Source organism: Apis cerana, linkage group LG13 (assembly GCF_029169275.1).
Source record: "Apis cerana isolate GH-2021 linkage group LG13, AcerK_1.0, whole genome shotgun sequence".
Lineage (NCBI taxonomy): Eukaryota > Metazoa > Arthropoda > Insecta > Hymenoptera > Apidae > Apis > Apis cerana.
The window spans coordinates 4,914,788-4,941,747 of NC_083864.1; the positions used below are offsets into that span (position 1 = coordinate 4,914,788).

The 26,960-nt window shown below is 29.6% G+C and overlaps 2 protein-coding genes across 4 annotated transcripts in view; both read right to left on the reverse strand.

The window, feature by feature from the left end:
* Nucleotides 1-16,336: 16,336 nt before the first annotated feature.
* LOC108000190 (uncharacterized) lies at nt 16,337-21,370 on the reverse strand. Its single transcript, XM_062083780.1, has 4 exons — nt 20,011-21,370; nt 18,483-18,612; nt 17,482-17,789; nt 16,337-17,315 (listed from the first exon to the last, which is right to left on the reverse strand). Exons 2-4 carry the CDS (start codon nt 18,597-18,599, stop codon nt 17,087-17,089), a joined length of 654 nt encoding a protein of 217 aa, XP_061939764.1. The 5' UTR covers nt 18,600-18,612; nt 20,011-21,370; the 3' UTR covers nt 16,337-17,086.
* Nucleotides 21,371-21,525: 155 nt separating this feature from the next.
* Nucleotides 21,526-26,960, reverse strand: part of LOC108000212 (neuropeptide CCHamide-1 receptor) — a 29,046-nt gene continuing 23,611 nt past the window's right edge. For all 3 annotated transcript variants that reach the window (XM_062083768.1, XM_017060442.3, XM_017060444.3), the window contains exons 2-7: nt 25,292-25,820; nt 24,733-24,925; nt 24,233-24,366; nt 23,861-24,034; nt 23,234-23,484; nt 21,526-22,401 (exon numbers count right to left, since the gene is read on the reverse strand). In XM_062083768.1, the coding sequence (XP_061939752.1) occupies nt 22,101-22,401; nt 23,234-23,484; nt 23,861-24,034; nt 24,233-24,366; nt 24,733-24,925; nt 25,292-25,654 (1,416 nt within the window). In that variant the 5' untranslated portion in view covers nt 25,655-25,820 and the 3' untranslated portion in view covers nt 21,526-22,100. The remainder of the gene's footprint in view (nt 22,402-23,233; nt 23,485-23,860; nt 24,035-24,232; nt 24,367-24,732; nt 24,926-25,291; nt 25,821-26,960) is intronic.

Consider the following 26,960-nt stretch of genomic DNA (forward strand, 5'->3'; position numbering starts at 1 on the left):
ATAACTATTTAAATTAATATATACAACTAATCATATATCGCACATAATTATAAATAATATAAAAACTGTGAGTCCCACGTTGTCCAACATCATCCCAGATTGTTAATCTATGAAATCAAAAATAGCATTAGACCTAAATATTAAATTAAAATAAAATCTACATCTGTATCTGTAAAGATATCCTCATCTTATTTGAAATTAAAATAAAATGTTAAAAATTTTCTTGCAAAAGACTAACTGATTCAAATACTATCAGGAATGAGAATGCAAAAAAAAAAAAAACTAAAAAATATACAAAGAAAAATAAAAAATCCGAAAGAAATAAAGGAAAACAATTCTAAATATTGACAATCTCAATCGACTTATATCAATCGACTTATAAAAATCATCGCGATCGATCAAGGATTACGACAGCGGCCTCACAGAGGAAGACAATTGACTCAACGACACAGGAAGGAGCGAGGAAAGCCTCGACCACCTGTGGCGGCTAACAAAGACAATGTACGACCAATGCAAGGCCTAACTCTGATCGAATACCAAAAGGTACCCATTCAGAGCGCGAACCCTTGACTGATCACTGGTAGTAGCCACCAGCTCGATGATTCCTGCGACTGTTGCGTGAAATGATCCGCAATGAAAAATAAAAGATCGAGAGAAAATAAGAGATCGAGGAAAAATAATCCAATTCGAATCATTGCTAATCAAATCACGACTTACATCAATCGACAAAAAAGTTCGAACAAGCGAGATACTGACCAGTCGTGACCAATCAAGGATTACGACAAAGGCCTCACAAGAGGAAGACAATTGACTCAACGACACAGGAAGGAGCGAGGAAAGCCTCGACCACCTGTGGCGGCTAACAAAGACAATGTACGACCAATGCAAGGCCTAACCCTGATCGAATACCAAAAGGTACCCATTCAGAGCGCGAACCCTGATCGGTCACTGCGGTAGTATTCACCAGTCCGTCGATTTTTGCAATTGTGGCATGAATTAATCAACAATGACACGACTTGGATTAGAAAAAAGCGATGACGAACTAATTGGAGAAATATAAAAGAAGAAAAGAATTCAAATGAAGCTAGTATGCGAAATAAAAATGAAAAAAAACAAAGATGAAAACATAAAACGTCATGACTGTAAAGAATATGGAATAATTTAAAAATTGAAATTTTTACTTTTATTAAATTAGAGGATATCTTTACAGAATACGTATGAAATAATCCTAATATATCTATTTTATTATAATCTTAAAACTAAAATTTAAATTTAAAAAACATGATGATTCCACGATGATTCTGCCGTGTTCCTCGTGGAAGTTTAATAAAATGATACCTGTAATCAAACGATTAAAAAACCCAAGGAAATTTGGCAGAAGCGTAGAATGGACTGTCGGGACTGTCGGGACGTAGTTCTTAGCTTGGTATCGATTTTTTATACATTAATCTTTGTAAAATATTTAAAAGAAATATTGAAAGTTTTTTAAAGATTAATCTATGAAAATCGATACCAATTACCAAGCTTCAGCACGAGATCTATCTAACTTTAAAACATATTAAAAGATATTAAGATGATTAATTAATAAGAAATTAATTTAAATAATTTAATATATAAAACATGCAAACATGCAAACATGCAAACATGCAAATTTAAATAAATTAACATAATAAAAAACAAAAAAATTAAATAAATATGAAAAAGAAAAAATGAATACTTTTGAATATCTGTAACACAATAATTATATGAAATAATATATACAAATAATGATATATATCGCATATATCCCACGTTGTCCATTATTCTCCATCTATAAAATATAAAATTTAATTTAGATCTTAACACTTAAATGTAAAATTTATAATTTATTTATAATTTACAATATATTTCAAGTTTTACAAATTATTGTATAATTTATTCGATACATTATTTATCTACATTTGTACCAAAGATACTCTCGTTTTACTTAAAATAAAATAAAAATATTAAAGTTTTATTATTTTCAATATTAACTCAAATTTTGAGAATAAAAATTAAAATAAATACGCATATAAAAATAAGTGATCGAGATAAAGAGACCACCAATTCGAATCATTGCAAACGAAATTACATCAATCGACTTACAAGAAATGTCAAACAAGTGACATACTGACCAATGATCAATCAAGCGTTACGACAGCAGCCTCACAGAAGAAATTTGTCTCAGCGACACAAAAAGGAGCGAGGAACTAGAGCCTCGAACACCTGTATCGATTAACAAAATCAATGTACGAACAATGCAAGGCTTAACTCTGATCGAATACCAAAAGGTACCAATCAATCAGAGCGCGGACTCTTGATTGACCATCGGTAGTAGCCACCAGTCCGACGATTTTTGCGATTGTTGCATAAGTTGATCATCAATGATACGATTTGGATTTTAATAAATAAAGATTATAAGAATTAAGATTTTTAATTTTTATTGTAAGTTCGAGAGTATCTTTGTATGCGCTATTTTATATTACACTTAAAATAATCTCAATTTATATATCTATTATATTTAAACTTATACTTAAAATTATACTTAAAATTATATTTAAAATAAAATTATATATATATATATAATTTAATTTATACATATTTTAAAAATTATTTGAAGTTATATATCTATTTTTACATTATACTTAAATCTAAACAAATTAAATCTAAAAAGTACGTATTCGATGACGATGATCCCACGATGATCCCACGATGATCCCACGTTGCCGCGCGCAGGTTTAATAAAGTGATACCTGCAGTCCAGTTTAGACGACGAAAACACCCAAAAGGTGAATTTGTCATAATTGTCTAAACTGGACTGCAGGTATTGCGTAGTTCTTGGTATCGATTTTTAAAAATTAAATTTTGCAAAATATTCAAAGGAAATATTGAAAATTCTTCAAAGATTAATCTACAAAAATCGATACCAATTACCAGGTCTCACCACGAGGAGGTGACTACGCATCGAGACCCACCTAAAATTAAAAATAAAAAAATAATATTAAGATTAATAATTAACTTAAATAAATTAATATACAAAACATGCAAACATGCAGACATGCAAAATTAAATAAATTAACACGATAAAAAACACATTTTCGAATATCTGTAACATAATAACTATTTAAATTAATATATACAACTAATCATATATCGCACATAATTATAAATAATATAAAAACTGTGAGTCCCACGTTGTCCAACATCATCCCAGATTGTTAATCTATGAAATCAAAAATAGCATTAGACCTAAATATTAAATTAAAATAAAATCTACATCTGTATCTGTAAAGATATCCTCATCTTATTTGAAATTAAAATAAAATGTTAAAAATTTTCTTGCAAAAGACTAACTGATTCAAATACTATCAGGAATGAGAATGCAAAAAAAAAAAAACTAAAAATATACAAAGAAAAATAAAAAATCCGAAAGAAATAAAGGAAAACAATTCTAAATATTGACAATCTCAATCGACTTATATCAATCGACTTATAAAAATCATCGCGATCGATCAAGGATTACGACAGCGGCCTCACAGAGGAAGACAATTGACTCAACGACACAGGAAGGAGCGAGGAAAGCCTCGACCACCTGTGGCGGCTAACAAAGACAATGTACGACCAATGCAAGGCCTAACTCTGATCGAATACCAAAAGGTACCCATTCAGAGCGCGAACCCTTGACTGATCACTGGTAGTAGCCACCAGCTCGATGATTCCTGCGACTGTTGCGTGAAATGATCCGCAATGAAAAATAAAAGATCGAGAGAAAATAAGAGATCGAGGAAAAATAATCCAATTCGAATCATTGCTAATCAAATCACGACTTACATCAATCGACAAAAAAGTTCGAACAAGCGAGATACTGACCAGTCGTGACCAATCAAGGATTACGACAAAGGCCTCACAAGAGGAAGACAATTGACTCAACGACACAGGAAGGAGCGAGGAAAGCCTCGACCACCTGTGGCGGCTAACAAAGACAATGTACGACCAATGCAAGGCCTAACCCTGATCGAATACCAAAAGGTACCCATTCAGAGCGCGAACCCTGATCGGTCACTGCGGTAGTATTCACCAGTCCGTCGATTTTTGCAATTGTGGCATGAATTAATCAACAATGACACGACTTGGATTAGAAAAAAGCGATGACGAACTAATTGGAGAAATATAAAAGAAGAAAAGAATTCAAATGAAGCTAGTATGCGAAATAAAAATGAAAAAAAACAAAGATGAAAACATAAAACGTCATGACTGTAAAGAATATGGAATAATTTAAAAATTGAAATTTTTACTTTTTATTAAATTAGAGGATATCTTTACAGAATACGTATGAAATAATCCTAATATATCTATTTTATTATAATCTTAAAACTAAAATTTAAATTTAAAAAACATGATGATTCCACGATGATTCTGCCGTGTTCCTCGTGGAAGTTTAATAAAATGATACCTGTAATCAAACGATTAAAAAACCCAAGGAAATTTGGCAGAAGCGTAGAATGGACTGTCGGGACTGTCGGGACGTAGTTCTTAGCTTGGTATCGATTTTTTATACATTAATCTTTGTAAAATATTTAAAAGAAATATTGAAAGTTTTTTAAAGATTAATCTATGAAAATCGATACCAATTACCAAGCTTCAGCACGAGATCTATCTAACTTTAAAACATATTAAAAGATATTAAGATGATTAATTAATAAGAAATTAATTTAAATAATTTAATATATAAAACATGCAAACATGCAAACATGCAAACATGCAAATTTAAATAAATTAACATAATAAAAAACAAAAAAATTAAATAAATATGAAAAAGAAAAAATGAATACTTTTGAATATCTGTAACACAATAATTATATGAAATAATATATACAAATAATGATATATATCGCATATATCCCACGTTGTCCATTATTCTCCATCTATAAAATATAAAATTTAATTTAGATCTTAACACTTAAATGTAAAATTTATAATTTATTTATAATTTACAATATATTTCAAGTTTTACAAATTATTGTATAATTTATTCGATACATTATTTATCTACATTTGTACCAAAGATACTCTCGTTTTACTTAAAATAAAATAAAAAATATTAAAGTTTTATTATTTTCAATATTAACTCAAATTTTGAGAATAAAAATTAAAATAAATACGCATATAAAAATAAGTGATCGAGATAAAGAGACCACCAATTCGAATCATTGCAAACGAAATTACATCAATCGACTTACAAGAAATGTCAAACAAGTGACATACTGACCAATGATCAATCAAGCGTTACGACAGCAGCCTCACAGAAGAAATTTGTCTCAGCGACACAAAAAGGAGCGAGGAACTAGAGCCTCGAACACCTGTATCGATTAACAAAATCAATGTACGAACAATGCAAGGCTTAACTCTGATCGAATACCAAAAGGTACCAATCAATCAGAGCGCGGACTCTTGATTGACCATCGGTAGTAGCCACCAGTCCGACGATTTTTGCGATTGTTGCATAAGTTGATCATCAATGATACGATTTGGATTTTAATAAATAAAGATTATAAGAATTAAGATTTTTAATTTTTATTGTAAGTTCGAGAGTATCTTTGTATGCGCTATTTTATATTACACTTAAAATAATCTCAATTTATATATCTATTATATTTAAACTTATACTTAAAATTATACTTAAAATTATATTTAAAATAAAATTATATATATATATATAATTTAATTTATACATATTTTAAAAATTATTTGAAGTTATATATCTATTTTTACATTATACTTAAATCTAAACAAATTAAATCTAAAAAGTACGTATTCGATGACGATGATCCCACGATGATCCCACGATGATCCCACGTTGCCGCGCGCAGGTTTAATAAAGTGATACCTGCAGTCCAGTTTAGACGACGAAAACACCCAAAAGGTGAATTTGTCATAATTGTCTAAACTGGACTGCAGGTATTGCGTAGTTCTTAGCTTGGTATCGATTTTTTAAAAATTAAATTTTGCAAAATATTCAAAGGAAATATTGAAAATTCTTCAAAGATTAATCTACAAAAATCGATACCAATTACCAGGTCTCACCACGAGGAGGTGACTACGCATCGAGACCTACCTAACACTACCCAACACTACCTGTACAAAAGAAAGTGTGGAATATTGCAGGAATAATATAATAAAATAAATTAAGAAATAGAAACTTAAAAGGAGAGAACTTAAAATATCAATCAATGAATGATCAAAAAATAAGGAATAAGACACAAGCCAAGAGAAAAAAAGAATACTAGAAAAGAAGTAAGAAGAACGGACCCAGTAATGCAGAAAAGGAAAGGAAACCAAAATGATAGAAAGAATAGAATGATAGAATGACAAAAATTTCGAAAAAGACTTTAGAACTGACTGGAAACGGAATACGATTGATTTTAAAATACAATTTTGGCTGAACATATGAATCGATCTGAATATTTGAAAATATAAATATATATTGATAATTTGACTTAAAATAAATCAACACAACAAAATATATGTAATAAAAAAATTAAATAGATTAAAATATCACAATTTAATATATCTACAAATTAAAAAAAATCTAAAACAAAAAAATTAAAAAAATTAAAGAAATCTGAAACATAAATATCTATAAATTTAAAAAATCTGAAACATAAATCTGTATAAATTAATAAAACCTGAAACATAAATATTTATAAATTAAAGAAATCTGAAACATAAATATTTTTAAATTAAAAAAATCTGAAACATAAATATCTATAAATTAAAAAAACCTGAAACATAAATCTGTATAAATTAAAGAAATCTGAAACATAAATATCTATAAATTAAAAAAATCTGAAACATAAATCTGTATAAATTAAAGAAATCTGAAACATAAATATCTATAAATTTAAAAAATCTGAAACATAAATCTGTATAAATTAATAAAACCTGAAACATAAATATTTATAAATTAAAAAAATCTGAAACATAAATATCTATAAATTAAAAAAACCTGAAACATAAATCTGTATAAATTAATAAAACCTGAAACATAAATATTTATAAATTAAAGAAATCTGAAACATAAATATTTATAAATTAAAAAAACCTGAAACATAAATATCTATAAATTAAAAAAACCTGAAACATAAATTTGTATAAATTAAAGAAATCTGAAACATAAATATCTATAAATTAAAAAAACCTGAAACATAAATCTGTATAAATTAAAGAAATCTGAAACATAAATATCTATAAATTTAAAAAATCTGAAACATAAATCTGTATAAATTAATAAAACCTGAAACATAAATATTTATAAATTAAAGAAATCTGAAACATAAATCTGTATAAATTAAAGAAATCTGAAACATAAATATCTACAAATTTAAAAAATCTGAAACATAAATCTGTATAAATTAATAAAACCTGAAACATAAATATTTATAAATTAAAGAAATCTGAAACATAAATATTTATAAATTAAAAAAACCTGAAACATAAATATCTATAAATTAAAAAAACCTGAAACATAAATCTGTATAAATTAAAGAAATCTGAAACATAAATATCTATAAATTAAAAAAACCTGAAACATAAATATCTATAAATTAAAAAAACCTGAAACATAAATCTGTATAAATTAAAGAAATCTGAAACATAAATATCTATAAATTAAAAAAATCTGAAACATAAATCTATATAAGTTAAAGAAATCTGAAACATAAATATCTATAAATTAAAAAAACCTGAAACATAAATCTGTATAAATTAAAGAAATCTGAAACATAAATATCTACAAATTAAAGAAATCTGAAACATAAATATTTTTAAATTAAAAAAATCTGAAACATAAATATCTATAAATTAAAAAAACCTGAAACATAAATCTGTATAAATTAAAGAAATCTGAAACATAAATATCTATAAATTAAAGAAATCTGAAACATAAATCTATATAAGTTAAAGAAATCTGAAACATAAATATCTATAAATTAAAAAAACCTGAAACATAAATCTGTATAAATTAAAGAAATCTGAAACATAAATATCTACAAATTTAAAAAATCTGAAACATAAATCTGTATAAATTAATAAAACCTGAAACATAAATATTTATAAATTAAAGAAATCTGAAATATAAATATTTATAAATTAAAAAAACCTGAAACATAAATATCCATAAATTAAAAAAACCTGAAACATAAATCTGTATAAATTAAAGAAATATGAAACATAAAAAAAAGTAATACAAATTATATATTAAAAAACGATAGAATATAGAAATGAATTTTGGAAAAAATGTTGTCGACATATAAAAAATCAAATAAACTATATTATATAATTGAAAACTGTTATACGTCGTCCCACGATGTCCAACGATGTCCAACAGTGTCCAACGTAGTCTTGAAGTAACTTAATTTATCTTAATATTATCTTAAAATTAAATTTTAAAATCTAATATATAATCTATAATCTTAATATATCTTATATAATATATCTTATATAATATATCTTATATATAATATATAATCTTATTGATAACATCCATATCAAACATACACTCCTTTCGCTTAAAGCAAAACAAAAGCAATTAAAATTGATAATTATTCAATTCTCTCATGTCACTCCAATACTTTCAATTGTTGCAACAATACAATTCAAGAAAAAAGAAAAAATATAAAAATTGAAGAAGAAATCGAAAAACACAAGAAAGAAAAAAATACATTGTCAATCTCACGGCTTACGTCAATGGACTTACGAGAGTCATTGAACAAATGATACTTACCAGTCGTGTCCAGTTGGGGATTACGACAGCGATCTAACGGAAGAACGATTTACGTTTCGACGACACAGGAAGGAGCAAGGGATAGCGATCCCTGACCACCGGAATCGAATTACAAAAACGTTATTCGACCGTAAGATCTATCTCTAATCGAGTACTAAAGGTACCAATCGATTAGAGCGCGGATCCTCAACTGGTCACCGGAAGTAGAGCATCTGTCCAACATCTCTTGCCATTGTTGCATACGATTGACAATGACTTGAAATAAGCGATGAAAAAAAATAACAAACTATAAAATGAGATAAAATGAGAAGAAAATAAAAAACGATCCGAATAAAAATAAACATTCGAGATGAGAAATGATAAAAACGAAAGAGAGAATATAAATGAGAGAGTAAAAGAATTGAAATTATTATTTTTCGCTTTAAGTTAAGGAGTGTATTTTTGATACGGAATGCGTTTACATTTAAATACTTAAACTTAATTAAACTAATATTCACTTATTAATTAATTAATATCTGTCAAAGATATTCTCATCTTATTTAAAAAAAATAAAGTTATTATAATTTTGTTAAAAATTTAAGATAATATAAAAAATGAGAAAAAGTTAACGAAAATATCCTTGTACAGATTTTATACCTGCGGTCTAGTCTATTAATAAATTGATTAAAATAATTAAAGAAAACCATGTTTTAGACGAGACTGCAGGTATACGTAGTTCTTGGCTTGCCATCGCTTTTCGAAAACTACTAATAAAATATTATATATAATATTTCTAAATTTAAAATATTCCAAAAAATTTCTAATGAAATATTTATAAGATTTTTAATTTTTTATACTTTTTTAAAAAGTTTCAAAAAATAAAATTTGAAAAGCGATGCCAATTACCGGATCTCACCTACGAGGAGGTGACTACGCATCGAGATCCGTTTTATAAAAAACATAATATAAAATATATATATAAATAATGAAAAATTTAATAAATTAAAATGATATGATATGTACAACAAATAAATTAATATTCTTATAACTATAATGATTTTAAGTAATAGTAGACAAGAATTAAAAAAATAATAAATTCACACAAACAAATTTTTAACAATATTTTTATTAATGATTCCATATTTAGGGACGCTGAAAAATAAAAAATAATCAGAAAAGAGTGAAAGAATTACCTTCTACAGCTGCATTTGTTCCAAAAACAGGATCATTTCCACAATATTAGTGGAAGATTCATGGGCATTTTATAAACGCAACGCTACTTTTAAAAAACGCGATTATATTTAACGCAACACTACTTTTAAAAACGCGGTCATATTTTTAACGCAACACTAACTTTTAAAATGAATTTAATAAATTGAAAACTAATATCTGTTTAACATTTAAAACTCGAATTAAAAAAAAATATGCGAATTTTTAATATTAAATTTTTAAAAAATTATATTTTATCATGATCAAAATTATTAAAGAAAATCGCGATATCTCATAAAAGTCGCAACACTAAAACAAATGCGATTATTATTTTTTCGTAATTCTAATGCAAACCGTAATTTATTTAATGCAATAATAATTATAAAAATCGCGATTTGCCCCCATGATGATTGTACGTTGGGCCGGAATATACATCGGCCAAATATACTATTGCTACCGCTACTACTACTACTACTACTACTACTACTACTACTACTACTACTATTACTACTATTACTACTACATATTCTAAAACGAGCATAGTGATAAAGTAAGGATGTCACAAAATTTTACAAACTATTTTCACATTTTAATTTTACATACAATTTTTCCTGAAATTGATTGACGATGGTTAATGATCATTGCGTGAATTACGATAAAAATCGTATCTCAATTTTAATTATTAATATTTATGATAAAAAAAATTCGTATATATTTTTTAAAAAATGATATTACTAAATAATATAAAATTTGATATCATTATTGTAATTTGAATTTTTATTTATAATTTGCAATATTTTATATAAAATATAAGATTACTATTGTAAATTGTAAGAGAAAATCATAACACGACACAATTCGACAATTTGCATGATCATTAACGCATCATCAGTCATTGTTAAAAATTATAAACTATGGTTATCATGTCCATTGCCTTTCTCTTATTTAAAAAATACTTGAGTATGTAAATGAGATTGTGGCAATGGACATAAAATTGAAAATCCTGAATTAAAAAATACATTTGTTTCGTATCTAACGGGCTAATAATTTTATACTTTGCATACTTCTATCTTATTTCAAAATGACTCTACTTTATATTCGTTTATTAATTTAATAAATTATTGAAATTTTAATAAAAAATCTATGATTTTATATTAATTATAATTTAACATTTTATAAATTATTAAAAGAATAAAAAATTGGTAATAAACTAAAAATGAATGAAAAATGTAGTAAAAAAAATCTATTACTAGAAATAACCTTAGGCGATTTCTTCATCAAAACATATTTTCGAAAACATGAAAGTATTTAAAATTTGTTGTTTTGAAATCTATCTGTCGCGAAATGTTTTCTTGCACATAAAATAAACTTGAACGAAAAACTTTATTTTTCAAACATTTGTTACATAAATTGATTATGAAATAACAGATATAAAAAAAGATTAAAAATGAAGAAAAGATTTTTATTATTAATTAATTAAAAAAATACGATGTGCAAGAAAACCTAATCTGAACTAAAAATAAATAATAAAACACAGAAAATTACTATATGTATATATAGTAAATATCTGTGGTCACTATGCTCGTTAAAAAAAAATCTATGTAATCAGTCACGCATGTCGATTCAGACTTTTCGTCCTACGACATGAGTGACCGAAAGAATATAAAAGCATGCGACTTACCTTTAGATGCAAAGAAATCATCGTCGAGAAGGCCATCATCGTGTAGGAGGATGTTGATATCGTCTTGTCCTCTTGAGAAAGCACTGACTCTAATATATACACTTGAAACGAAATATTTAAAAAACACTGTTAAAACTATTATAACGCGACCGTTTACTTATAATCGACGAACAAATATTGATTCTAATTTCGCGTTATCCATTAAAGGATTTAATTAAATTATTACGAAGCAAACACTGACTCTACTGATCGTATTGCGCACGATTACAAAAATTTGCTGAAAGAAAAATTATATTAATAGGAAGAGATAAGATAGAAAAAGAAGTGAAATATTACTTTGATATTTTCTCTTCTTTTTCTTCTTAATGTAGTTCTCAGCTTGCCATCGGTTTTCAAAAACTAATGATTTTAATATAATACTTCTAATACAATCTTTTTTCAAAATATAATGTACAATTTATATATAATATAATTTTTCTAATGTATTCTTAATCTAATATAAAATGAAAACCGATGCCAATTACCAACCAATGAGGAAATGACTATCGAGACCCACATAATATAAAAAATATAATAGGAAAAAAAAATTAAAATATATTTATAATATGTTATAAAAATAAAAAATAAATTAATAGATAGATAAAAAATAAATAAATAAATAAGGAAACAAGTAAATATACAAATAATTAAAACTATAAATTTAAAAAATTAAAAAAATTTTAAATAAGAGAAAAAAAATAAATGAAAGTACAAATTAAAAAATAAATTTAAAAAAAAGTGTATAATTGAATAAATATGAATAAATAAATAAAGAAATAATTAATTGCATAAACACATAAAGGAAAAAATAAAACAAGAAATAAAACTGTTTAAATAAAAAATAAATAAATAAAAATTAAAAAATAAATGAAATAAAAATATAATAAATGATAACAATATTAATTTAAAATAAATGATAAGAAAATAAAGAACTAAATTATTAAATAACTAATATTGTTGAATATGTTGAATATGTAAATGAACAAATAAATGAAAATTAAAAAATAAAATGAATAAAAAATATGCTATATATGATAACAATATTAATTTAAAATAAATGATAAGAAAATAAAGAACTAAAAATTATTCAATCTATTATAAAAAAGTTAAAGTTAAAATGTTATAATCTATCTATCAGGATTTCTATCTAGCGATCTATCTATCAGGAAGGTTTCTTAACAAATGAATTATCGTCGTGACCTACGTCATATTTATAGGGAATGGCAATAACCGAAGATCGACGACAATGTACGTAATTTGCCGAATATGTCAAAATCGATTCTAAGACCAGAATGATCAATAATTTATCAATTTTTATATTTTTTATTGTTAATTTATGAATTTTACAATATTATATGTAATAATAAATATATTTTTTCACAAATTAATATAATTTTATAGATCTGTAGTATTAATTTTCGATTTATGACTGTATTAAAAAATTTTAATTGTTATTTTACATGAAAAATAATTGTAAAGTAGCCACAAATGAACTTACTGATCAAAACTTTATCAATTTTCCGATTTTTATTCCTTTTTTATTTCTCAATCTAAAATTTATTACGACGAATAAATGTAAAAATAAATGAAACGATGAAAGATTTGAAAAAAAGAAATAAAATAAAAATTGAATTAATAAATGAATATATTATTAATTAAATAAATGAAAATTAAAAAATAAAACGAATAAAAAAAGTGCTATATATGATAACAATATTAATTTAAAATAAATGATAAAAAAGTAAAAAACTAAAAATTATTCTATCTATTATAAAAAAGTTAAAGTTAAAATGTTATAATTTCGATCTATCTATCAGGAAGGTTTCTTAACAAATGAATTATCGTCGTGACCTACGTCATATTTATAGGGAATGGCAATAACCGAAGATCGACGACAATGTACGTAATTTGCCGAATATGTCAAAATCGATTCTAAGACCAGAATGATCAATAAATTATCAATTTTTATTGTTAATTTATGAATTTAACAATTTTTTACAATATTATATGTAATAATAAATATATTTTTCACAAATTAATATAATTTTATAGATCTGTAGTATTAATTTTCGATTTATGACTGTATTAAAAAATTTTAATTGTTATTTTACATGAAAAATAATTGTAAAGTAGCCACAAATGAACTTACTGATCAAAACTTTATCAATTTTCCGATTTTAATTCCTAGTTTCTCCATCTAAAAATTTATTACGACGAATAAATGTAAAAATAAATGAAACGATGAAAGATTTGAAAAAAAGAAATAAAATAAAAATTGAATTAATAAATGAATATATTATTAATTAAATAAATGAATCAATCTTTCGATAAAAAAATAATTAAAGGAATAAGAAAATCAAAAAATAAAATGAATAAAAAATGTGCTATACATGATAATAATATTAATTTAAAATAAATGATAAAAAGTAAAAGACTAAAAATTATTCTATCTATTATAAAAAAGTTAAAATTAAAATGTTATAATTTCGATCTATCTATCAAGAAGGTTTCTTAACAAATGAATTATCGTCGTGACCTACGTCATATTTATAGGGAATGGCAATAACCGAAGATCGACGACAATGTACGTAATTTGCCGAATATGTCAAAATCGATTCTAAGACCAGAATGATCAATAATTTATCAATTTTTATATTTTTTATTGTTAATTTATGAATTTTACAATATTATATGTAATAATAAATATATTTTTTCACAAATTAATATAATTTTATAGATCTGTAGTATTAATTTTCGATTTATGACTGTATTAAAAAATTTTAATTGTTATTTTACATGAAAAATAATTGTAAAGTAGCCACAAATGAACTTACTGATCAAAACTTTATCAATTTTCCGATTTTAATTCCTAGTTTCTCCATCTAAAAATTTATTACGACGAATAAATGTAAAAATAAATGAAACGATGAAAGATTTGAAAAAAAGAAATAAAATAAAAATTGAATTAATAAATGAATATATTATTAATTAAATAAATGAATCAATCTTTCGATAAAAAAATAATTAAAGGAATAAGAAAATCAAAAAATAAAATGAATAAAAAATGTGCTATACATGATAATAATATTAATTTAAAATAAATGATAAAAAAGTAAAAGACTAAAAATTATTCTATCTATTATAAAAAAGTTAAAATTAAAATGTTATAATTTCGATCTATCTATCAAGAAGGTTTCTTAACAAATGAATTATCGTCGTGACCTACGTCATATTTATAGGGAATGGCAATAACCGAAGATCGACGACAATGTACGTAATTTGCCGAATATGTCAAAATCGATTCTAAGACCAGAATGATCAATAATTTATCAATTTTTATATTTTTTATTGTTAATTTATGAATTTTACAATATTATATGTAATAATAAATATATTTTTTCACAAATTAATATAATTTTATAGATCTGTAGTATTAATTTTCGATTTATGACTGTATTAAAAAATTTTAATTGTTATTTTACATGAAAAATAATTGTAAAGTAGCCACAAATGAACTTACTGATCAAAACTTTATCAATTTTCCGATTTTAATTCCTAGTTTCTCCATCTAAAAATTTATTACGACGAATAAATGTAAAAATAAATGAAACGATAAAAGATTTGAAAAAAAGAAATAAAATAAAAATTGAATTAATAAATGAATATATTATTAATTAAATAAATGAAAATTAAAAAATAAAACGAATAAAAAAAGTGCTATATATGATAATAATATTAATTTAAAATAAATGATAAAGAAGTAAAAGATTAAAAATTATTCTATCTATTATAAAAAAGTTAAAGTTAAAATGTTATAATTTCGATCTATCTATCAAGAAGGTTCGTTAACAAATGAATTAATCGTCGCGACCTTTGTCATACTTATAAGAGATAGCAATAACCGAAGATCGACGACAATGTACGTAATTTGCCGAATATGTCAAAATCGATTCTAAGACCAGAATGATCAATAATTTATCAATTTTTATATTTTTTATTGTTAATTTATGAATTTTACAATATTATATGTAATAATAAATATATTTTTTCACAAATTAATATAATTTTATAGATCTGTAGTATTAATTTTCGATTTATGACTGTATTAAAAAATTTTAATTGTTATTTTACATGAAAAATAATTGTAAAGTAGCCACAAATGAACTTACTGATCAAAACTTTATCAATTTTCCGATTTTAATTCCTAGTTTCTCCATCTAAAAATTTATTACGACGAATAAATGTAAAAATAAATGAAACGATAAAAGATTTGAAAAAAAGAAATAAAATAAAAATTGAATTAATAAATGAATATATTATTAATTAAATAAATGAAAATTAAAAAATAAAACGAATAAAAAAGTGCTATATATGATAATAATATTAATTTAAAATAAATGATAAAGAAGTAAAAGATTAAAAATTATTCTATCTATTATAAAAAAGTTAAAGTTAAAATGTTATAATTTCGATCTATCTATCAAGAAGGTTCGTTAACAAATGAATTAATCGTCGCGACCTTTGTCATACTTATAAGAGATAGCAATAACCGAAAATCGACGACAACATACGTACTTTACCGAATATGTCAAAATCGATTTTAAGACCAGAATGATCAATAATTTATCAATTTTTACATTTTTTATTGTTAATTTATATATTTAACAATTTATTACAATATTATGTGTAGTAATTAGTGTATATTTTTACAAACTATTATTAAATTTATTGTTTTATAATATTAATTTTTGATTTATAATGCGTTAGAATATTTTAAATCTTATTTTTCGGAGGATAATTACAAGGTAGCCATAAATAGATTTATAATAATCAATATATAATAAGTTACATATTTTTTGATATTTTAATGTACACTTTTAAATTCTTTTATTTATTATAACATTTTATAATAATTTTAAAATCTCATTCTACGATAAAAACATTATATTATTTTAATATAATTATTTTTATCGAATTTCTTTTTGATTTTTATGTTAGTATGATTTTGAATTCGATTTTAAACAAATTTAAGACATTAATATTGTTATAAAATTATAAAATATTCCATCATATATTTCATTTACGATTTCACATGAAAATTTAATCAACAACTTTAACCACAATGGTATTCTATACTGGTAATTGAGGATGACAAATGATAAGGAAATTGTGGATTCTTTCCGAGAACAAGAAAAGACAATTAAACATTAGATCTATTATATATCTCGTCTATCTTAAAATATCAAAATATAGAGAAAAAAAATATATTACATGCATTTTGTTTATAATTTACAATTTTACTTGGGAAATAAAATTTTTATGACAGTTGAAACTTTTATTAAAATTTTTAAACAAAAAGAGCACGTTCAAATAACATATCAAGGAAAAAGCATAGTGCTGGTACTATGTTTAGTTTGCAAGTCTGTCTCTGACAGAACTGGAATAATATCCAAGCTTTCGCTTTCCTCGAGGCTCGGTTTCCTAAAGAATAGTTCTCTCAATAATGTCCCCTCGGTAGAAGGCTCGTCCAGATCATTTTTACCCTTGATCCGTACATTTTGAATCTGATACGACATGGAATCTTTATCGAATTCCTCCAAATTACTCCTATAATATATAATTAAAATGAATGCACAAAATTTAGCCCGCGTATTTTTTCCTCTATAATAAATAATTTCTCTTTAGAAAAAAAAAAGAAATGAATTAAAACCCATCATTAAATTTTCCAATTTAATCGCACATCTACAACATTCAATTCGGTGTATTTCCTTACGTAGTTATCTCGAACTCATCGGTTTGACAAGCTTGATGAGCCTTCCTCATGGTATCCTTACTCCTTTCTAATTTCACCTCCTCGAGTAGTTCCTTTGTTCTTTGAAATTTACCCTCGAGTGCATTGGTTTCTGACTGCTTCTCGTCCAGAGCATTCTGCAATCGGGATTTCTCACTCACCAGATTCCTCACGGTTTGCGTAAGTTCGAGGAATTGTTTTTCCTGAGTGGCGATTTGCCGTGTCAACAACTCCAGGATACGTGAAATCCGAATCTTTAACTCCTTCGCCTCGACTCGAGCCTGTTCCAGCTAATAAAATATCATGAAACGTGATATCGAACGAAATTCTTCTACTATTTCATTTATGTCGTAAAATATCAATGGTCGGCATTCCTTCGTGAATAAGCATGATTCTCGTTCAATTTTCATTGAAATTATACTTGAAAACGAACTTGAATCAATTGATAATCTAAGAGCTTCGTACACTATTGACCTAATAATAGATCGAACTTTCATTTAAAACTACATCCCGCTATTAATGAACACTCCTATTCGACATTTCGATATTTTAAGTTGAAGAACGGGATCGTTTTGCCAAACTTCTCCAATTATATCTATTATATCTATATAATAATCACTATTCACAAAACCTACATAACAAGGAAGAATTTTGATTTAAACTTATTTAATCAAAGTTGGGATTGGCATTTAAATTTCTATTTTTACGATCCAACCGTATGTCTAGTTATTTATCAACCATTATTATTAAAACGGATTATAAAATTTCCCCTGAAGCAATTTATCATAATCTACTTCCCTTTCTTCCTTTTTTCATTCGACCCCTCGATTTTTTAACTTCTAGAAGTTTTAAACTTCGATCTTGCACTTTTATCACGCTTTTTCTTTTTTTTTTCTTTTTTAAGAATAAAATTTTTTGTAAGAATAAAATAGACGAAGAAATGAAGGAATGGTCACAATTTAATCGAGCGTGAACGACATTACTTGAAATTCCAATTGTTTTTTCTCAGTTTCACGACGGTCCAGGGATTTCTTGTACTGATTCCTCATTGCTTCCTTTTCCGATTCGCTCACCGCCAGCTCTGACTTGGCGTCCCGCATTTCCTTGGTGCATCTGCGCGAAAAACAGCGTTCTATCACCTGTTTCCTGGCAAAATATCGTCGAAATATCGCGGAGAATTACGAAAATTTATGCGATGCTTTATACGGCGAGAAACGCCGTGCGGTCGATTTAATTCACGAAATGAGAAACGAAAAAGGAAAAATTCGCTCATTTTTTCCAATCTTTATTTTTTCCTTTTAATAGAATCGAGTTTGAACGTGCGCGAATTCCCTTAAGCGTTTAAATTCGCTCGTGTTAATTACGCGACTCGGTATTTTCGACCGGTATTTTCGAAGGAGGAAACGTGGCATGCGATCGCCATTATCTTAATTAAGATCGAGCGTCTGACTTGCATTCGGATATGCGGATCTTCGGGAAGAAAAATCTCGAGTGATCCGTTGGGGGATCCGGGGAACATGATTGGTTCCCTGGGACGGTGGACTTCGACACGAGGAATCGCGCGGTCGAACTTTTAATGGCCACCTCCCGTTGTAATCAGTTTCAAACCAGTGACAAACATTTCATCACGTTGGTATATTAGTAACAGTTGGAAGCGATCACGCGCGGTGAAATTTATTCGAGGTGTGCATATATCGTTGGGATCGATGACGGAGAGAAATGTACGGGGCAGGGACGAAGAAATAGGAAACGGGAATGATAAAGTAGTTGGAAGGAAGCTATAATAGAGATTTATTTCCTCGTGGCGATAAATGTTTATTTAAAGTTGAAGTAATACCGGGCGAAGAAATATTGATGTAGGTTGATGCATGCGGAGTGTTGTTTTTTCGAGATTTGAGTTTGACAGTTTGAGTTAATGACTGTTTATTAAATTTTCTTCTACTGTTTACGATTACGAATTACGCTTGAAGAGAAATAATTTGTTGTGAAATGTGAAATATAATCACAAAAGGGATTTTACATCAAAATTTTGATAATTTAACATATTAACTATTTTATATATTTTATATATCACAGAACGATGAACGTTATCAATTTTCATTAAATATTCATAATAAATAACAAAAATGCATAGTATAAAGATTAACTACATTTCCCTTTTATCTATTTTTTTTTTCGTATTCTACAAATTAATATGATTTATAAAAATTTCTTTAAATGGCGGTAGCGAATGTGTTTAAATAAATTTAAAGTATCAATAATTAGCGATACTGTTCCGAACATATGTCCAATGTGTACAACGTTTCGAAAATACAATCCCTAATTTGATTTATGCGATTATCCGATTATATATTATCCGATTAAATAGGAAAACACGGTTAGAATTTTATAAAGAAAATTAATTACTTATCTGATAGATGAGTTTCGGTATTGAATTATAATAATGATTAATTGAACGTAAAGTTGCAATTGAATGCGTGTGTAACGATATAAATTGCACAGGGAATTTACTTAATTAATTGTTTGACCAGTAGAGCTATCCTCTTCCTATCAGCGGGACAGAGATCTTGTATATGAGGGAACGAAACCGAGTTCCCTTCCACATCTTCCCCTCTGCATTTCCAGCAGGCTTCCTCGTCAGCTTTCACCTCCTCGCTCTCTGTCGAGATCGTTTGTCTGCTCGAAGATTAAACAGTTAACTTAAACGTTTCTTTATATTCAAAAATTGACGTCACAGCGGTCAGGCCGATGCAAGCAACACAATCCGAAAGGGATTTCCTCTCGTCTCGATAGGATGAAAACGGAGATATCTCCACACGATAATTTTAATTAAAAAAAACAAACAAACAAACGTAAAGGAATATCAACGAAATTTGAATTTTCCACGAATTTTTTTTTACTTGTGTATCTGTTTCAGTTATCATAGATCAAGATAAAAGTAATAAAGACGAATACAGTACAGATAGATTTAACAACACGAGAAAAATTTAACGAGCGATATTTCCAATTTAAAAAATAATTTTACCGATCTGCGAAACGTGAACGAAACAGATCTAATTTACATACCGAATCCCGCATTTGGTAAATAATGAAAAGTGCAAACGTTTAAACGCGACGAATGAAAGGACTCGATGGAGGAATCCAACGTTTGAACCGGCCCCAACAATGGACCGATCAAGGGAACGTGTAACGAAATAAGTAACGAAGTAACGCGTATCGTGCTTGAATCGTACTTTAACCTAGTTATCGTCGTACGATCGGGATTAGTTCAATTCCGTGTACGGACCTTGGTCGTCGTGATGCATGTACTCGTTCTCCTGATAAATCCGGAGGGTACGTTGATGAAGTCTGGCCAGTCTGCACAGAACGAATTCGTGAAATCGAATCGTGGCCGTGTCTCAATTTCGCGGTCGAACGTGATGAACCGATGCACATGTGCGACCCGTGGCCGAGAGAAACAAAAAAGAAACGATGAAGAATGGGAGAGAGGTGACGTTGTACCTTTTACTCCATCTAATATAGGAATTCATAAGAGTACCGTCATCGTAGTCGTTTGAATACATGCCCGGCAGACATTTCTTCTTCCGTTGGAAAGTTGGAAGATCGACGAGTCGACGAGGCGACTTTCGAGCCCTCGATTTTTTCCTGGACGCGGAAACACGCAGCTTCGAGAAAGGGAAACGATTCGACGCCGTCCAAAGAGGACTCGGTGATCGACGGCCTGAAGTTGGACTCATATCGAGTTTTTGAACGACGCTCTGCCCGATAAGGAAGAGAAGCATTTTTCTTTGGTGGGGGGAGGGGGGAAGGAGCGATGAGATTATTAAATCGTGGAAAAACGATGAGATGATATCCGTGAGAAGAAGAATTGAACAGCGTGAGATTTTTAAGTCGAATCAGCAGCGCCATTTTTATCCTGTCTTCTATTTCCTTTCGTTTCGATCCTCTTGTTCCTTTAAGAAGAAAATAAGGAAGAATAATTGAAGAAGAATTTAGGAGACGCGAAAAAAGGGAGATTGAAGGGGATTTATATATCTGAATTTTATTCACAAAAATCGGTGCGCTCTAAATAATGTACATATTTGTCGCAGTCTTTGTTCCCGCGAACCATATCGACGCAATTCACAGATTACTTTTTCTTCCGTTTAATGAATTATCTCGACGATATAACAATTAATCTCGATTAATCTCGACGATGTTCGTGTATTCGAGAAAAACGAAGGGTTAAAAATTGGACGAGATGCACGTTGAATCCAGGATCTTCTCCCTTCTGGATCCTAGCTCGAAGGATGCAAATATATTAAACGTTGTCTCGTGAATTGTTCTCGAAAAATTGTTTCTCGCAAGTGGAGAGACTGCGTCGAGAGTGAAAATAACTCCACTCGTAAAAATGCTCCCGATCTCACGATGTCAAAAAGTTCTCTGTCCTCCATTCTTCATTATTATTCGTTTACAAAATATCTACTTTTCGAGAGGACAACTCTCAACATGTTCGACACGCTCAAATATATTCGCATTCCGAGGATGAAACACGAAAAGTCTGGTTCGTAGGGAGAACACAGGGATCGGATTGGTCGCTGAATCATTCAGTCCTTTCGATTCTAGCATTCACGATTGATCGATTGCTCCGTGGTGGTCGAGTTTCGATGGCTCCTCAATCCGTCCTCCACTCCGTTCGGACATCCGGTCAGGCTAATGGTCGTTTCCTGTTCCTTGATCGGGACACTGGTCCTGGTATCGTTTCCAAGGATCGACATGTGCATCGCGCTTCGTTGCCCTCGCCTCGAGTCGTACCTTCTCGAGCTTATTAACGAGAAACTTTGACCCCGTCCCCGCGAGCTCAAGTCGGATGACCGACGATGTCGCCTCCGCATCCGCCTTGGCACGCAACAAAGCAGATACCTGCGACCAAGTTTCGCGTAATTTTAACGATATATAGTTTAACCGATTTTACCGTATTATATGCCGGTAATAACGTTACTTTCCTCGGCTTAACGGTAATAAGATCGGCTATTGATTATCTTGCTCGAGTTTGCTCGTTAAACGAGCGTGTTTAATTATTCGTAATAGGCTTTGCGTTTTTCGAGTCGGAAAGGTAAATTTGGAAAGTAAACTTGAAAAGTTTGAACGTATAATTAATCGTTTTCGAATTATAGAGAGGGAGAGAGAGAGAGAGAGAGAATGGTGGCGCGAGAGTAAAATTAAAGCACATCGTTAAAATCATACATGGGGGATGAAATTGAAGTTTGAAATAGTTATAGAATAACGATGTGAAAAAAAAAGTCAATTTTATATTATATTTCAAATTCTATCCCATGTAGGCAATAAATATTCATAGCAACGACCGAATTCGTTCGAATTTCTCGCGGAAATGATTTTCATCCGAAACCGTGAAAATGTGCGGCTAATTCATGGGGAGGTTATTCGTGTAACTGAATAGACGCGGAGAAGCATTGATTATGCGTTAGTCGAGCAATTTTTACTCGTATTGATAGTAATTTGTGATACGATTCCTTTAAATAAGATCATTCCGTTAGGCGTTAAATTACTGCCAAAATTTTCTCCTGATATTTCGTTTCGAAATGGCCATAAACTCTCCACGAACCGTGAATATTTAAAAATCGAAATTGATTTTCGATTCGTTCTAACGAGACACGATTTTCACTCACTATACGATAAATCGAGGAAATCGAGGAAATGTGTGTGTTTTTTTTTTTTTTTTCGTTGAAAATACCTGTCGAAGTATTTTCTGAATGTACTGCTCACGCAGTACAAAGCGATAGGATTGATACAACTATTGGTGAACGCTAGGCAAAAACCGAGGATCCGGAAATAATGCCAAAAATCGTTGTAATCCTGCTGTGCCGTTGGATGGATGTAAAACCACAGCATAAACACGTGTTGGGGGAAGAAGCACACTGCAAAAACAATCACGAACGCCATCACCATTTTTGCCACCTTTTTACGCGCTTTCACTTGTTTCACCTACAATCAAAACGGTACAATTATAAAAGATGATATACGATTTTGTAAAAAAAAAGAAATAACTATCTCACTTTTTCCTCTCGTTAAACAACAATTTTTCTTTCACGAACCGAAAAATTTGCTCTGAACTTTACTTGCCTATTTAAAAAAAAAAATCTTCCTATATTAAACTTTGCAAAAATTATTGGAAAGAATCGATGAGAATGGCTGGGTTTTCTTAAGAAATTGAGATAGTTCCTTCATTAAGTTTAATGGGAATTGAAAGCTGTTATAACAGTCGGAAGGAAATTCAAAAATTGGAGAAACTTTCTCTTGAACTTTTTTAGTGGTATATAACTTTTTACAATATATAACTTTTATATAAGTTTTATTTTACCTGACATTGCATCTCACCGGGTATGTTCCTGGTGCTGCGCATCAAGTGTCTGGCCATTAGGATGTAGAAGAACGCGATGATGATGAGCGGCACCGCGTAGTAGATGAAGAAACGGCAGACCAAGATCGTTTTTGGGTAATTCGGCCCGAATTCCGGGGGATATGGGTAGCAAGCCTTTGAACAAAAATTCACCAGAAATGAAAATCTTCGGTTTTGATAGCTCGATTAAACGAGCTTAACTCGCCTAATAAAATGGAACGACGAGTTGATCGCTGTTGCCAAAAACAACAGCAAGAGCCGCAATCGCTTGATAGAAATATACAACAGTTAAAAATAATTAGAGCTTAATTGCCTTATGGATGCTGAACTCACGCGAAAGCTAATACTGCTGTTCACTTTGAAGACCCTGATGTAGGAGAAGGAACCTGGGATGGCGCACATAATGGCCAATAGCCAAATCAACGCGGCTACTATTATAGTGAATCGGGTTGCCCGTTTTCCAGTACCTTGAACAAATAAAAATCGAGTTACGTCCGATGAACATCTACATTCTTGATCCTTCGAATCCTGTGAATTATTCTTTCATTATAGATATTGTCTCGTGTATATCATATCAAGAGGAGGGCTATTATATTATCGGTAACACGATGAAACGGAAAGAGAAAAATCTTATAAGGGAGATCTTACTTTTTAATCGGCTATCTCTATTAAGTTATTTTCGAAGAAGGAAAGTTGAAAACTTTTATCGATTTCTTTGCTCGAATCCGTTTCAACGTTTTGCATCCACTTCATTCCCATAGCGAAAATTCCCCTTTAATCGACCGGAACTTAAAAGACTTAAGGACAGGAAAATGGGAAATCGAAGCTCGTACCCGTCGTGTGAAACTTTCTCATTGGATCCACGATGGCGAAGAATCTGTCCGCCGATAGAGCCGTTAAAGTGAAGACGGAGACCCCGATCGAGATATCCTTGGCGCACTCGGATACCTTGCAGAGCACCAGCCCAAATGGCCACGAATCCAGGATGTAAACGGTGAACGTGAATGGTACGCACGTCATGATCACCTAAACCAAACATGAGAAAAATTATTTTCAAAAATAAGCTTTCGGAATTGAACGACGATCTTCGTCACGAGAAAATTAAGATTCTTGATCGTTGTAACTTCTATTCCTTTTCTCTCTTTCTTTTTCTCTCTCTACGTCGCAAGAAAAAAACATGGAAAAATTTCAACAATTAAATGAGAAAATATTATGCGCGAAATATTATGGAAGGTGATTTTTTTAAAAAGAAATTATCTCAAGAAATAACGCGTTGTAAAGTATCGTAACACCGAGAAGGGTATTCATCACGAAGAATAAGAATAAGATGGAAGATTATCGCCTCGACGAACGAGGGATAAGTTTTCATCACGATAAAAAATGAACACGTGCCAAGAGATCTCCAAGCGCCAACGAGAAGACATAAATATTGGGAACGTTCCTCATGTTACTATGCCTCAGTATGGTGAGCGCAAGCACCCCGTTTCCGGTGAGCCCGATCAGAAGAATCAGGAGGAACACGATCGGCACGATATAAGTTTCCGGCCGATCTTCGTACGGCACGTACTTTTCTCCCATGCTCAATTGTTCCTCATTCTCTTTCAACATCTGATCGATCACACCGTATATACTGCCTATGCTGGCATAATCCGTGGTCGAGGCAATCGCGGAAGTGACTCTGAGAACAGACGAAGGGGGCGGTGTTGTCCGTGGCGGAAGGAATAACGGAGATACGGTGGTTCCAGCTTTCAACATATTTTAGTTCATCCTTTCACCAAACTCTTCGCACTGGTCACCACTGTTCCGGAAATGGACGATCGTTCTTCGCCTTTCATATCTTCCTGATCGCGTTCCTCCCCGGCCAATGGCCAATGGCCGCTTCGCCAACTCTGCGCTCCCCGCAGAGGAGAATCTCTGCTCCCTGGAAATTGGGAAAGAAACGTGTTAGCCAAAGTTCTCGGCAAATGGGGCGGAATATCGCGGTAAATGGGGAAATGATTCACGGGGAGACGCACGGTGAGAGCGCCATTTACCTCTCGAAGGGGTAAAAGGCGAAAAGGAAATTGCACGGATTGGAAGAGACGCGTGTAATTTTTAAACGAGAAGAAGCTTCTTTTTCTTTTTCTTTTCTTTTCTTTTTTTTTTTCTTTTAGAAAATAATAAAAGAAAAAGATAAAGGTGATAAGTTTAATGTCAGAGTAGATTTATATTTATAAGAAAAGAGGAAAGGGAGATGGGAGTTTAATAAGCGACTCGATACGATGATTCTTTGGAGACGCGCTCGCCATGAACTAAGTCCAATTTAATGAGAGTTCCGTTGCTCATTCTATATTGTGCATTATATAAAAAAGGTTATCGATAAATTCTCAAAGCACGAGGGAAAAAAAGAAAGAGCGAGAGAGAGAGAGAGAAAGAGATAGGCGTAGGAGTGCATTTCTGTCGCGATAAAGAGTTACACTAATTCACCGTGCTACGTGACCTCGTTAACCAAGCAGGAAGGATTTTTAGCCTTTAATACTTCCTATACCGTGTCTCCAGCGTTTTACGAGTCGTGAAAGAGTCGCTTAGTTTCTTGTAACCTCGTCGAGATCGACGGTTCCATTCCACCAAGTCTCAAACTCGCGCGTCTACCCTTGCGTGGGCAGAGCTTTTTCATTCCCTTAAGACCCCAAGATACGGTCGATGCATGAAGATAAGAGTACTACAAACTCTTGAAATTTCTTTGAAAACAATAATGACTGTACGCGCGCGCTATCAGATTTCTGCGCAATTAGAGAGTTCCAGTTTGGGGATATCAGCTTGGAAATACTTTGGTTTAATTTTAGTCGTTAATGATAACAGTCGTTTCTCGCATCGCCATTCTGTAATTTATATATTTTCTGTGTGTAAGTTAATAATGCTTAAGAAAGATCTCAGAAACGGTAATAATTCTAAAAATTGTGTCATGTGTATTTTTCTCGATCCTCTATTTATTTTGATACGATATAATACCGAAATTAAATGAGGTCAGGATCACAATAGGTCGAACGATATTAAACTAGGGTTAAGTGGGATAGCAAAT

What these genes read in the sequence shown, in the direction of transcription:
- LOC108000190 (XM_062083780.1), bottom strand. Translation starts at nt 18,599, where the DNA reads ATGCGGGACGCCAAGTCAGAGCTGGCGGTGAGCGAATCGGAAAAGGAA. An exon ending in AAAAACAATTGGAATTTCAA is followed by an intron (nt 17,790 to 18,482) that starts GTAATGTCGTTC and finishes ATATTTTATTAG; the next exon opens with CTGGAACAGGCTCGAGTCGA. An exon ending in GATGAGTTCGAGATAACTAC is followed by an intron (nt 17,316 to 17,481) that starts GTAAGGAAATAC and finishes TATATATTATAG; the next exon opens with GAGTAATTTGGAGGAATTCG.